General features: G+C 41.3%; 1 protein-coding gene across 5 annotated transcripts in view; it reads left to right on the top strand.

The window, feature by feature from the left end:
* CSMD2 (CUB and Sushi multiple domains 2) overlaps window positions 1–15,806 on the top strand; it is a 984,984-nt gene that overhangs the window by 668,181 nt on the left and 300,997 nt on the right. For all 5 annotated transcript variants that reach the window (XM_067473669.1, XM_067473670.1, XM_060784605.2 and 2 more), the window contains one exon: window positions 2,209–2,403. In XM_067473669.1, the coding sequence (XP_067329770.1) occupies window positions 2,209–2,403 (195 nt within the window). The remainder of the gene's footprint in view (window positions 1–2,208; window positions 2,404–15,806) is intronic.

Here is a 15,806-nt window from a genome sequence, read left to right as displayed (position 1 = left end):
AAGTGCCATTGCTCAAAGGTGTGGAATCCTGGGGGTTGTAGTTTGGTGAGGCATCTGCACTCCTTAGCAGGGAAGGTTAAAGACTTTGTAAAACTACAACTGTTGTAATCCCATTGCACTGAGCCATGGCAACTCAAGTAATGTAAAACTACAGTGGTGGAAATGCATCCTAAGAGACACCAGAGTTCAATTGGAAGTCTCTTTTGGATAGAGTAGAGTCTCGCTTATCCAACATTAACAGACCAGCAGAACGTTGGATAAGCTAAACTGTTGGACAATAAGGAGGGATTAAGGAAAAGTCTATTAAATGTCAAATTATGTTATGATTTTACAAATTAAGCACCAAAACAACATGTTTTACAACAAATCGAAAGAAAAAGCATTTCAATACATGGTAACATTATGTAGTAATTACTGTATTTATGAATTTAGCACCAAAACATTGCAATGTATTGAAACAGCTATGGATCCGGGCAGGAGGCAGACGTTGTTGGGTAATACAGAACGTTGGATGAGTGAAGGTTGGATAAGCGAGTCTCTATGGTACTTTTTTCTGAAACAAGGAAGGGCAATTGCTGTGCTTGTGGAAATTGTTGTCAGAGTGAAAACTGGAGAGAGCTCCTATAAATTTTGTTTATCACCTGGTTGCAGTGCAAGCGAAACCTACTGCATTTCCCTCTTCCACACAAGCGTTAAAGTTGTATAGGAGGCAGCCCCAGGTTTCCCTTTGACAAATCTAGTTTTGGGCCAGTTTGAAGGGATGAGCCTTGGCCTTACATGCATTGTTGTTGGTACTGTTGCTATCATCATCATCATCATCATCATCATCATCATCATCATAATATTTATTTGTATCTCCCTTTTTTCTGGCTATATGGAAACTAAACAAATCAACCCCAAATGGCCAATGCTATTTCTAGGAAGTCCTACTGGCCAACTTGCTGTGGTTGGAGAGAACATAAGAGAGCTCAGCTGCTCAAGGTTTTGTTTTCTTTATTTTTTTAGAAACAGGAAATTACTTGTACGCATTTCCAAAATAGCAGGTGACCCGTATACGCCTGAAATTTTTGAGAGTTCCAAAGAGCACTGCACTTTTGTTCCATGCCCTAGTTCATGAGCTGCAACTTACACTATTCTATTTATTTACTGCATTTTTATACTGCCTTTCTCAGCCAAAGGCGACTCAAGGTCTATTCCCCTGTTCCTTGTTACAGTTGGCCATGTTTTACATCAGTTTCTACCATAGGTTACTGGGCACTGTTTTGAGTTTAAATCATTGTTTTATATGCTAGTGGTTTTATCTTTTATTGTATTGTGTGTTTATTTTATACATTGTTCCAGGCACATTGTGCCATATGTAAGCCACCTCGAGTACCTTTGGTGAGATGAAGGCGGTGTACAAAAATAAAGTTGTTGTTGTTGTTATAAATGCCCGCAGTTGCATTGAAGTGGCTAGAGGGTTTTTAAGTGCTCTTGACCACTCAAAGGCAAAATGTAAGAGGTAAAGATCCAGACTGTGCATTGTCTCTTCTTCATCTAGAGCTAGAACTGATGCATAGCTACCTGGAAACATTTTTATTTATTTATTTTTATTTATTTATTTAACTTTATTTGTACCCCGCTAGCATCTCCCAAAGGATTCGATGCGGCTTACACAGGCCGAAGCCCCAAAACACAACAAAACAATACAATACATAAAGCAAATTAAAAACAGTTAAGCAAGAAAACAATAACAATAACAATGCAACAGGACACAATTTAAAACTGGGCCGGCCAGGGTAGGGGTACAGGGTTAAAAGTGCTGATGTGGCGGGAGGAATGTAGGATTATAAAGTAAGGACAGTGTACGGTGTGCAGTGATCTGGTTCTACTAAAGTGCTTCTAGGACTTGGTGCTGGAGGTTCCTAATCTGAAAAGGCACATCGGAACAGCCAAGTCTTCAAATTCTTTCTGAAGACTGCCAATGTAGGGGCCTGTCTGAGATCTTTCGGGAGGGCGTTCCAAAGTTGGGGGGCCACCACAGAAAAGGCCCTGTCTCGTGTCCCCGCCAAACACGCTTGTGACGCAGGCGGGATCACGAGCAGGGCCTCTCCAGATGACCGGAGTGAACGTGTGGGTTCGTAGACAGCGATGCGGAGAAAACCATCCTTTTGCTATTTGGAGAAAACCATCCTTTTGCTAATCCTCCATCTTCTCACTTCCTATTAGCCTTCCGACACAATGAATGCCCTGATCCAGGTGTGCCAGTCAACGGGAAGCGATTTGGGGACAGTCTTCAGCTTGGGAGTTCCGTGTCCTTCTTATGCGATGAAGGTTTCATTAGGACGCATGGCTCGGAAACTGTCACCTGTGTCTTGAAAGAGGGCAACGTGGTCTGGGACAATGCTGTTCTGAGATGTGAAGGTAAGACACCCTGTTGACTCATCTTTTTTTTTTCCTCTCCAAGTTGGGTCGGAGTGTTTCCCAATGGTGACCTTTGCCCATTTTTGAGACAAATCGATCCAACCTATATTTCTGTAATGAATGGACTATGAATGCAGACAAAAAAACTGAAATTCAATCCAGACAGGACTGAGTGCTTGGGTTATTTGAAAAACAGGTCAGGAAATATGGACCTGGACCTGGATGGATTGCATTTTCCTCAAAGGCGCAGATGCATGGTCCAGATATTGTCCATATATCTCTGAACCTGGATTTCTGAGTTTGTGAGTCAACCAGGGCTGTAGCAGAGGAGGGACAAAGTGAGAGCAGTGCCACTTAAATAATAATTCGATAAGTCTGTCCAGTTGGTTCCCACAGCCATCGGACAGGAGAAGGGCCTTATTGCTGGTGGGATAAGAAAAAGCCCCCACTCTTTGTAACAGCGTGAGATTTGTGGATATTTTCATCTATTTTCCTGACATCTAGTAGGAAAATTAGCTGAGTTAAGAAGAAAGATGGCAAGAAGCTACACAGCCAATGGATTAGGATTTGCTGAAATTAAATGTGTTTTTTTCTAAGTCTGGAATAAGGGGTGAGCAACTTGTTGCTCCCCAGAAACTGTTGGACTGCAAATTCCATCAGTCCTACTTAGAATGGCCAGTGCTGGGAGATGATGGCAGTTGCAGCCTAACAAAATAAAGAGCAGGGAGGAGAAATGTCAATTTTCAGATTTAGATAAATATGCCTTTCCTTTGTATTAGTATTCATTCATATGAATATGAATGATACAACCACTTAAAATCTGTCTCACCTGCCCCCTCCCTCATAAATATCATTATAATATCTGGAGAGGTGGGTAGTAATTTTGTTGTTATTTTTGTTGTTATTATTGTTGCTGTCGTCATCATCGTCATCATACTATGATTGTGAAGATTGGAACAATAGACATCAAGTAGCCTGAAGACCATTTTATGACTGCTTCCCAGCACCTCTCCTGGCTCCCCAAACCCCTATCACTAACCTTGATGAGAAAATTAAATAACAATTAGGGGTCTTTTCCAAAAGTGGCTGGTTTGGTATATAATAATATAATAATACTTTATTTGTAACGCACCCTATCTCATCAGGGGGACTCGGTTTGACCCCTGCTGGGTTCTGGGGATTGGAAAAGCTTCCCTCTACCATTAAAATCAACCTATCAAAATCCAGAATTCACCTGGAATACTATGTTCAGTTCTGAGCACTACAATTTAAGAGACATATGATGATAGAATTGGGCCAAACATCCCACACAGAATCCCCATGACCCAACAGAAAATACTGTGTTTTCGGATGGTCTTTCGTGACCCCTCTGACAACACCTCATGACCCCCAGGTTGAGAAACACTGCCATATGTCAACAGACAGTTAGAAGGCACATGCACACACATATAACTATAAGATCTGCATATGCTCTACCATGTGTATGGCAGGTGGGTAGGGAAGGAAATGAGGAAATAACACAGTTTCCATACAAAAGGGATATTTTATGGAGGAACCCAAGAAAAACTAAAACAATGACATGGTGGAAGAGATGAGATGGGACCCATTCGAAAGGAAGAACAAACATTTGAGAGGAAGAACAGGAGGCTAAGGCAGTTTTCTTGCTTGCCTCCTTTCCTTTTCATGGACTCGGCCACAGCCGATGCCCACAGTATTCTCTGTTACACTAGATTGGCTTAGCTAAAAATTCCATCTGTGTTTTGGTGGCTTTTTTGGTTTATCAGTTTGCCTTGATCCAGGACAAGCAGAGCTAAACAAACACCCTAAAGGGGGGATTTTGAAGGCTTCAGGGACTGTTGGCCAAGTCCAAGGCCCCAGAGAAAAAAATTGAAAAATCAAAAGCCCTGCTGCTCTGGAGTTTGTGGGACTAAGCCCTGGGAAGCTGCCTAATCCAGATGGCCAATAGCATAAGCAGAAGCTTTTATGACAGGCTCTGTTAGTGATCCTTCTAAACCTCTTTGGTGTACAGTGAGACAGAAAGCCAAAAAAATCTCCGAGACGCTTTAGCATCCAATGCAAATTGTCGCATTTCCTGGCGGTGGTTTTGGAACGCAGATATAGTCTCTCTGAGTCTGGATCTAAACTGCTCTATATCCCAGGATCGGATCTCAGATTATCTGCTTTGAACTGGATTAGATGAGTCTACACTGTCAGAAAATCTGGGATAAGAAGATAATCTGGAAACATATCCTGGGATATAAGGCAGTAGATCCAGCCTTAGCCTCAACTGTTGTCTCTGTTTGGTTACTTCCTTCTGAACCCTTCTATCCTTTTGCACAAGGAGGTTGTAGGCGAAATATAATTGGCCCCAATCTATATAAATAAAAATGTAATGTTCGTTTGTGGGATTAACAGAACTCAAAAACCAGTGGGGGAATTGACACCAAATTTGGACACAAGACACCTAACAACCCAATGTATGTCCTTCACTAAAAAAATCAATTTTGTCATTTGGGAGTTGTAGTTGCTGGGATTTATAGTTCACTTACAATCAAAGAGCATTCTGAACTCCACCAATGATGACATTGAACCAAACTTGGGACACAGGACTCCCATGACCAACAGAAAACACTAGAAGGGTTTGGTGAGCATTGACTGTGAGTTTGGGAGTTGTAGTTCACCTACATCCAGAGAGCACTGTGGATTCAAACAATGATGGACCAAACTTGGCATGAATATTCCATATGCCCAAATATGAACACAGATGGAGTTTGAGGGAAATAGACCTTGACATTTGGTTACTGGTATTTATAGTTCACCTACAATCAAAGCGCATGCTGAACCCCACGAAAGATAGAATTGGGGCAGACTTTCCACACAGAACACCCATGACCAACAGAAAATACTTAAGGCCATCCAACTCCCTTCACCAGGGCAAGAAAACATAATCAAAGCCCTCCTGACAAAGAGCCATCCAGCCATAGATATAGATATATATTATTCACACACACATATATGACGAATATAATATCATAGATTTGAAAGGGACCCCTAAAGAAGGACAATTCTATGTTGCATGTTCCAGAATAGGCAAACCAGACAATCTCCACATCAACACTGACAAAAAACAGCAAGAAATACTGTTTGCCCACAAGAATAAAGAAATTACATAGATTAGAAACCAACACTCATTACTTTATTTTCCAGATCACCAGACTGGGCCACAGCAACGCGTGGCAGGGGACAGCTAGTCAAAATATAATTATTCACCAGAACTGTATCTGCATCGCATGCTCAAAGCGGGTTGACATCACATTAACTGCCATGGCTCAATGTTATGGAATTGTGAGATGTTTACACTTCTCTGTTAGAGAACTCTAGCGCAACAACAAATTACAAATTCCAGGATTCCATAGGATGAAACCATGACAGTTACAGTGGGGTCAAACAGAATTGATTCTGCAATGGAGAGCCAGCTTTAATATCCTCTCAAAGGAAACAGCAAGTAATTTTAACAACTTTCTTCTGCTGCAAGAAAGTCTTCAAATAACCCACAGCTTTTGAAGCCTGTTCACAAATCAGTATACATTATGTGCAAAGTTCACACATTGTTGCTTTACACAGAAAACATCATTTTCTCTGCATGGGAAGATCACTTTCTGCACATGTTGACATTTCATGGAGAAAGATTATTTCCTGCACTGCAAATGCTGTTTCCCAGAAAAAATCTATTGTTTGCTTTGTAAATTAGCCATGTGTGAATTTTGCAGAGAGTAACTCCCATTTATATTGAACTGGACCACCGTTTCTCAACCTGGGGGTTGGGACCCCTGGGAAGGTCACCATAGACCATCAGAAAACACAGGATTTTCTGTTGGTCATGGGGGTTCTGTGTGGGAAGTTTGGCCCAATTCTATCATCGGTGGGGTTCAGAATGCTCTTTGATTTTAGGTGAACCATAAATCCTAGGGCTGGGCGGTTTCGTTTCGTAATTTCGTAATTCGTTAAAAATTCGTTATTTTTTTTTATAATGAAGCGATAACGAACCATTCAGGAGCAACTAAAAAACGAAACGAATTTTTCAATTCGTTTCGTAATTGTTTCGAATTCGTTTTGTATTCGTTTCGTTATCGTTTCGAAATCGTTTTGTTATTATTTCCGCATGTCTGGGGAAAGTTTTATAGTTGTTGTTTGTTTAATCAGTGAAAAAAAATTATAAATATCACACCAACAGTCAACAACAGAGGGAGAAGGAAGCTTCAGAAGTTCCCCCTGTCCCATTTGGAGGTTTTTTAGCGTATTGCGCGGTCGCGTCCGCCATTAACGAATTGATTCGTTATTGTTTCGAAATTGTTTCGTATTGTTTTGTAATTTACGAAATTTTGTAAATATCGAACTTTTTAAAAGAAAAATTTCGGAATTCTTTTAAAAATCGAAATGCAAAACCCCCCAAAAAACGAATCGATTTTAGAAACAAAATTTTCCGTGGTTGCCCAGCCCTAATAAATCCCAGTAACTACAATTGCAAAATGTCAAGATCTGATTTCCTCAATCTCCACCAGTGTTTACATTTGGGCATATTGAGCATTTGTGTCAAGTTTGGGCCAATCCATCATCATTTGAGTCCACAGTGCTCTCTGAATGTAGGTGAACTTCTACTCCAAAACTCAAGGTCAGTGCTCACCAAACCGTTCCAGTATTTTCTGTTGGTCGTGGGAGTTCTGTCTGCCAAGTTTGGTTCAATTCCATCCCTGGTGGAGTTCAGAATGCTCTTTCATTGTAGGTATAAATCCCAGCAACTACAACTCCCAAATGACAAAATCAATCCCTCCCCAACTCCACTAATATTCAAATTTGGGCATTTATTTATTTATTCATTCATTTATTTGCAGTATTTCTATCCTGCCTTTTTCAGCCCAAAGGTGACTCAAAGCAGCTTACAAATGTGGCAGCAATTTGATGCCACAACAGTCATAAATACCATTAAAACATTTAATGTGACATAATAAAAAATTCATATAAAAACTACCGTATATTCCGGCATATAAGATGACTGGGCGTATAAGCCAACCCCCAACTTTTCTAGTTAAAATATAGAGTTTGGGATATATTCGCTGTATAAGACTACCCCTCTTACAACGCACACCAAATAAAAAAATTAAAAGCATCAGATTTGATTTCAATATGGTAATTTTCCTATTACCATACCTTCTTCTCTGCCTCTCAGATCTCGCTCCTGCGCACCTGCACCACTTCACTCCAGTCTTCAGGAGCGAGATCTGAGAGGCAGAGGAGGAGGTATGGTAATAGGATACAAGGGCAGGCCAGACAGGTAAAAGAGTTGTGTTTGTCTGGGCCCAGAGCCACTCTATCTCTTTTTTCCATACCTTATTTATTTATTTATTTATTTGATGCATTTATTAACCGCCATTCTCAGCCCTTTAGGGCGACTTCCTTCTTTGGAAGCTTTTAATCAGAGGCTGGATGGCCATCTGTCAGGGGTGATTTGAATGCAATATTCCTGCTTCTTGGCAGGGGGTTGGACTGGATGGCCCATGAGGTCTCTTCCAACTCTATGACTCTATGATTCTATGAATGTTGCTTTCCATAGCTTCAGCAGCCTTTCCTGGAGATGTTGTCAAGTGAACCTGGGGTGGATCTACACTGTTGAAATAATGCATTTTGGATCCACTTTAATGGTCATGTCTCCATGCTTTGGGATCGTGAGTTTGGTAGTTTTATCATTCTCTGCCAAAGAGTACTGGTACCTCATCAAACTACAAATCCCAGGATTCCATAGCATGGAGACATGGCAATTAAAATGGCATCAAGCTATATTCATTTTACAGTGTAGATGCACTCCTTAAATCTTCTGCATAGAGGTTAGCTGCTCTGTGTCCCTCTTCACTTTAGCATTGTGGGTGTTGGTAGTTTATAGGTTCTAGCATGCTGGAGTTTGATTTCTTGTCATCTGCTTACGGCAGCACCATTAAAGTCTTGAGATTTAACAGATTTTCCCCTGTCTCTCGCTCTCCCAAAGCCCCTCCAAGGGCTTTCAAGCTTTCTGATGCGGAAAAGCAAAATGAAATGAAAAGAAGTCATTAGGAATTTAAAAGGCTTCCCTCTGCTCGCTGTTCTGTGAGAGAGATGCTGGTCAGAGATATCCTTGCAATCATTTTCTGTACAGATGTGCTGAAATCTGGAGAAGAAATTCCAATAATTGGTTCTCCGTGTCTTCAATACCAACAGGAAATCATAGAATCATAGAATCATAGAGTTGGAAGGGACCTCATGGGCCATCCAGTCCAAACCTCTGCCTAGAAGTAGGAATATGGCATTCAAAGCACCCCTGACAGATGGCCATCCAGCCTCTGTTTAAAAGCTTCCAAAGAAGGAGCCTCCACCACACTCCTGGCCAGAGAGTTCCACTGCTGAACGGCTCTCACAGTCAGGAAGTTCTTCCTAATGTTCAGATGGAATCTCCTTTCTTGCAGTTTGAAGCCATTGTTCCGTGTCCTAGTCTCCAGGGAAGCAGAAAACAAGCTTGCTCCCTCCTCCCTGTGACTTATACATGGCTATCATATCTCCTCTCAGACTTCTCTTCTTCAGGCTAAACATGCCCAGCTCTTTAAGCTGTTCTTCATAGGGCTTGTTCTCCAGACCCTTAATCATTTTAGTCGCCCTCCTCTGGACACATTCCAGCTTGTCAATATCTCTCTTGAATTGTGGTGCCCAGAATTGGACACAATATTCCAGGTGTGGTCTAAATGTCCGAACATGTGGGTAGCAGGCATATGATGGGGGACAGAGAGATGCAGAAGTAGGCTCGTTTTATTTTCCCCATTACATTGTTCAGAACTCCTACACAACTTTCACGTTTCTAACTGGGGAGAAAAGACAGATATTGGTGTGGTTGTGAACAAAGAGGGGTGTTTAATCACATGATATGGGAATGCAATCAAATGCAAGAATACTGGAGAATGATTGAAGGAGAAATCAATAGAATTTTAAATCTACAAATAGTAATAGTTAATAAAAATGTACTACATGCAAGGAAAACAGGAGTGAAGAATATACAAAAAGAAAAATTGGCTGACAGATTAATAGCGTGTGCACAAACTGTTTTAGTGAGGAGTTGGAACGATAAAACAAAATGGACTCTGACAAATTGGTATAAGTATATAGTTAATATGTTAAATGTGGAAATAGCAAATTGCAAATGGAACAATAAAGATAAAATTGAAAAGGTTACAATAATTAAGAGGAAGTGGGAACCAGTAAGGAATTATTTAGCGAATATGCTAAGATGTGGAGTGGAAAAATTAAGACTGAAATTGATATTTCAAATGTAACTTCTGTAGTTTGCTGTATAAATGGCATGTACAAGGAGGGGAGGGTGGGATAACACACACACACACACATATATATATCTCCTTGAAACTAAACTATTGCCTTCTTTATTTCCCCGTCACCTACAATAAGACTAAGAATCTATTTATTTACTTATTTACTTACTTTATTTATACCCGAGGGGACTCAACACAGCTACAGCTACACACTTTGATCAATTTGAAACAAAGGAAATACAAACTTTAAAAAAAAGCAATTAAACAGTACTGTTTGTGTTAGGTCAGAAATAAAGACAGTCCCCAAGTTACAAACATCCAACCTACAAATGACTCATAGTTAAGAACACGGCTGAGACAACTGGAAGTAAGAGAAATCTACCCCTTGGAAAGGAAATCCACTCCTGGAAGAGTTAATCCAAAGCATATATATTAGGCCTGGGCGATTTCGTTCGTTAATTTTGTAATTCGTTAAATATTCGTTAATTTTAGCAATTACAAAACGATTACAAAACTTATTTTTAAACCCGGAAGTGTTTTTAAATATCGAAACGCATGCGCCAAAAAATTTTGTATTTCCGTCCATTTCGGAAATACGTAAGATGGCTTGGCTAGATGCTTGCTGGGAGCTCTCCTCTCTCTCCTCTCCTTAGCCAATCAGAGCCTGAAAGAGGAGGAGGAGGAGGAGGAGGAGGAGGAGAGGGCGGGGAAGGCACCGGCTGAGCAAGCGAGCGAGAGGGCGAGCGACCCTCAGCGGGAAGGCGGCCCGTCCCTCCTTCCTCACCTTTGCGGTGGGTGTGCTTCGTTCTCCCAATTCCTTAGCGGAGGGCTGGGCTAGATGGCCTTTGGGGAGCCCTTCTCCCAATTTCGCATTGCTTCGGAGGAGCCGGCGGCAGCGCTTGAGGGCCCACCAGAGTGAGTGAGTGCTTGCCTTCCCTCCTTAATAATAATTTCTCCTCCCTATTCTACTAAATTAATAATTAAATTAAAAAATATTGAAAAAAATATTGAAAAAATATTGAAAAAAAAGGGCGCCATCTTTACAAAATGTTTTGTAAATATTAACGAAATTTCGTAAATACCGAACTTTTTAAAGGGAAAATTTTGTAATTATTTTAAATATCGAAACAAAAAAAAACCCCAAATACAAATCGATTTTAGAAACAAATTTTTGCGTTGTTACCCAGGCCTAATATATATATATTCTGCTTGCTTGCAGCCACCAAAAACGCCCTCTTCTCCCTTGTTTCCACCAAATGTGCTTGAGCGGGACATTGGGGGACAGAGAGAAGGCCCTCCCCAGGCGATAACAGATGCCTACCAAGTTCATAGAAAGAGATATGGTTCTTCAGATAACCTGGCCCGGAGACGGATAGGACAAAACAGCATTCTGAATTGTGCCTGGAAACGTGCTGGCAGTCAGTGAAGCTACTGAAACAGCGGAAGTGCATGCTCCCTGTAGCCAGCCCCAGTTAGAGAAGTTTCTGAGCATTTTTCAAAGGCAGACCCACATAAAGTACATGGTAGTAGTCACAACCGGGATGAAACCATGACATGTTCTACCTTGGTCAGATCTGACTTCTCCAGGAACAGGCATAGTTGGTGAGGCTGTTAGGAATTGCGGGAGTTGAAGTCCAAAACACCTGGACGACTCAAGTTTGTTCACTCCTGATCTAAAGTCAAACCCTACTATTCTGTCTAAACAGCGCAAGCTGCAGCCTCCCAGATGTCACTGTATCACAACTCGCATCAGGTCTACATTTAAAGGCCACATTAAGTGACATGGCAGGCTAGATTCGGCCCAGGGTAACAATGCAATATTTAAAATGAAGAGCAATTTTAACCAACATAAACTAACCAATATTTCAATGAGAAGTGTGGGCCTGACAACCCTACTTCTAAAGTTTAGGGGAACGGTGGAGAAATGTCCTTGGAGAGCCACATCTGGCAGACAGAACTTAGATTGGGGACCACTCCTCTAGATACATAGATAGATAGATAGATAGATAGTGCTGGTACAGCTGTACCAGAAGCTCCCACTTTATTTGCTTTGTATTAAGTGTTTGCTTGCAGCCCAAGGCTTGGGATTCTGAAGGGTGGCTTCCTGTTAAAGTTTGCAGTTATAGGGCAGGTCCCCTGTCCATCATCGTTAAGTTTGGTTCCGCCCCCTGTTCAGGACAATTGAGAAGGGAAGGGAGCCATTTTGTCTCAGCAAAGAAAGTCAATGTACAGGACATATACAGACTTCTCCTGTACAAAGGCTTCAACCCTTAAGACTTCCCGGGGGAGAACAGTCTTAAGAGCATCTAAAGATTCCCAAAGGTTCCCAGGGAAACAGCCTTAAGCCCTGAGGAATTTCGGAGGGAATAACATCTTCCGGTCCCAGTTCAAGGTGCAGGTGCTTACCTACAAAGCTCTAAACGGTTTGGGACCTGCCTACCCGTGTGACCGAATCTCCATATATGAACCCACACGATCCCTTCGATCATCTGGAGAGACCCTGCTCACGATCCCACCTGCATCGCAAGTGCGTTTGGTGGGGACGAGGGACAGGGCCTTCTCTGTGGTGGCCCCCCGACTCTGGAACTCTCTCCCCAAGGACATCAGACAAGCCCCAACGTTGGCAGTCTTTAGGAAGAGCCCGAATACCTGGCTGTTCCAGTGTGCCTTTCCAGAATAGGAAACCCTTAGCATCATGTCCCATTTGCACTTTGTTAGGGATTTAGGACTGTCTGCATATTGCATCTACCTCCAAAAACCTCTACATTTCACCTGTCATGTCCAGCACTTTTTAAATTTGTCCATTACATTTGGCCCAGCCTTAGGTTTTAAATGCATTATGGTGTCATTGTTTTTAGTGTTTTATTGTTTTGCTTGATGTTTTATTATTTGCATTATGAGTTTTACTGTTGTATTTGTATGCTGTTGTTTTGTTGGTGGCCTTGGCCTTTGTAAGCCACATCGAGTCCTTCAGGAGATGTTAGCGGGGTATAAATAAAGTTAATAATAGTAGTAGTAATAATAATAATAATAATAATAATAATAATAATAATTTAAACATCAAGAACTCCAGCTAAGTGACTACAGGCCTACTGGTAGGTCCACTCTGTTTTGAGACGCAGTTCAGCCCGGTAGTGGATCCACATGAGTTAGGTTTAGGTTCACAGTTAGCCTGGGAGGAGCTAGAAAGGGATTTTCCTTTGAAGTAAAGCAAAGAAACAGAAGCCACCAGTTGCACAAAAGCGTGGAAGTATTTGTTTAACCTTTTAAAACAAAGGAAGTTTCTGTTGATTGTTCACCAATAAAAGACTTTGTTATATTTCACAAATCCTCTAAAGATTGTTTATGGGGGGGGGGATCTCTTAGAGCTTCTCTTCGGGCCCCCTGGCTTCCCGCTGGGCTAAAGTTATACGTCCTATCTTAAAAGCAATTCATTTCAGAGGGTGATTCTCCCCAATGCTTCCTCTTCATCCTGGAAAGAAGTGACGAGCGGAGTGCCGCAGGGTTCCATCCTGGGCCCGGTCCTGTTCAACATCTTTATTAATGACTTAGATGAAGGGTTAGAAGGCAGGATCATCAAGTTTGCAGACGACACCAAATTGGGAGGGATAGCCAATACTCCAGAGGACAGGAGCAGGATTCAAAACGATCTTGACAGATTAGAGAGATGGGCCAAAACTAAAAAAATGAAGTTCAACAGTGACAAATGCAAGATACTCCACTTTGGCAGGAAAAACGAAATGCAAAGATACAGAATGGGGGATGCCTGGCTCGAGAGCAGTACGTGTGAAAAAGATCTTGGAGTCCTCGTGGACAACAAGTTAAACATGAGCCAACAATGTGATGTGGCGGCAAAAAAAGCCAATGGGATTTTGGCCTGCATCAATAGGAGCATAGTGTCTAGATCTAGGGAAGTAATGCTACCCCTCTATTCTGTTTTGGTTAGACCACATCTGGAATATTGTGTCCAATTCTGGGCACCACAATTCAAGAGAGATATTGACAAGCTGGAATGTGTCCAGAGGAAAGCGACTAAAATGATAAAAGGTCTGGAGAACAAGCCCTATGAGGAGCGGCTTAACGAGCTGGGCATGTTTAGCCTGAAGAAGAGAAGGCTGAGAGGGGATATGATAGCCATGTATAAATATGTGAGAGGAAGCCACAGGGAGGAGGGAGCAAGCTTGTTTTCTGCTTCCCTGGAGACTAGTACGCGGAACAATGGCTCCAAACTACAAGAGAGGAGATTCCATCTGAACATGAGGAAGAACTTCCTGACTGTGAGAGCCGTTCAGCAGTGGAACTCTCTGCCCCGGAGTGTGGTGGAGGCTCCTTCTTTGGAAGCTTTTAAGCAGAGGCTGGATGGCCATTTGTCAGGGGTGATTTGAATGCAATATTCCTGCTTCTTGGCAGGGGGTTGGACTGGATGGCCCATGAGGTCTCTTCCAACTCTTTGATTCTATGATTCTATGATTCAGCCCGGTAGTGGATCCACATGAGTTAGGTTTAGGTTCACAGTTAGCCTGGAAGGAGCTAGAAAGGGATTTTCCTTTGAAGTAAAGCAAAGAAACAGTTAGAAGCCACCAGTTGCACAAAAGCCTGGAAGTATTTGTTTAACCTTTTGAAGACAAAGGAAGTTTCTGTTGATTGTTCACCAATAAAAGACTTCGTTATATTTCACAAATCCTCTAAAGATTGTTTATGGGGGGAAAATCTCTAAGAGCTTCTCTTCGGGCCCCCTGGCTTCCCGCTGGGCTAAAGTTATACGTCCTATCTTAAAAGCAATTCATTTCAAGCCCAGCACGCTACAGAACATAGGTAGGTAGGTAGGTAGGTAGACAATCCTCTCTTCTTTTTCACCTGTGTTTCAGAGACCTATGGATAGTACCAGAAAATGTTTGCGGCATTAATTCTTTTTAATACAAAATTTAACTGTGTCCTCCCCCACACCTATATTTTAGCTGCAGAAGTTTAGTATGCCATACATCCCCTCATCCATTCTTCAAATGGCAGGATGAAAAGGAAAGAATAGCATCCTTTCAAAAAACAGAAACTGCTTTTCATCATTGGAAAGCTTTGATAACCCTTCTGCTATTAACAAGTACTGCTTTATCGGCCATCTCTTTGTCTTGCCTTTGACTCACCCTCCAGTGTGAGCTCAATTAAACACGAATCCTAATTACCTTCTTTCTTAAAAAATTAAATAAGAGGCGGAGGTCTGCCTGGAATATTTAAAGTGCTGTTTGACATTTGTGGAGAAACAATAATAAGCAGCAGAGGCCGTGGAAGGTGATTTAGATTCCCAAGGGTGAACCTACCGAGTCACCTCTAAAATTTCAAAATGAAACTTTGAGAAAATTTGGAGGTGGATCCTCAATTAGAACATTCCAGAGCAGCCTCTTAGAGCCTTTCAAAAATAGGAGCAAATTATTTGTTTTTCTCCCTTTTATTTGAATTTTTCTCAGGTGGAAAATTGAAAGTAACGTTAGACTACATTCAAGCTATTATTTATTATTTATTTATTTATTTACTGTATTTGTATACCACCTTTCTCAGCCAATCGGCGACTCAAGGCAGTTTCCAACAAATCAGTACACATAAAACATAATATAAAATTAAGACATTAAACAGTATAAAACACTAGGCCTGGGTAACAACGGAAAAAATTGTTTCTAAAATCGATTCGTTTTTTGGGTTTTTTTGCGTTTCGATATTTAAAAGAATTCTGAATTTTTTTAAAAAAAAAGTTCGATATTTACAAAATTTCGTAAATGGTAAAAAAATTACAAAACAATAACGAAACAATAACAAATCGATTCGTTAATGGCGGACGCGACCGCGCAATACGCTAAAAAACCTCCAAATGGGACAGGGGGAACTTCTGAAGCTTCCCTCTCCCTCTGTTGTTGACTGTTGGTGTGATATTATAATTTTTTTTCACTAATTAAACAAAAAACAACTATAAAACTTGCCCCAGACATGCGGAAATAATAACGAAACGACCTCAAACCAATAACGAAACGAATACATAACAAAATACGAAGCATTTACGAAACGAAT

Source organism: Anolis sagrei, chromosome X (genome assembly GCF_037176765.1).
Source record: "Anolis sagrei isolate rAnoSag1 chromosome X, rAnoSag1.mat, whole genome shotgun sequence".
Lineage (NCBI taxonomy): Eukaryota > Metazoa > Chordata > Lepidosauria > Squamata > Dactyloidae > Anolis > Anolis sagrei.
The sequence above is the reverse complement of the archived record's forward strand: the minus strand, read 5'-3'. Positions and strand labels throughout refer to the sequence as shown.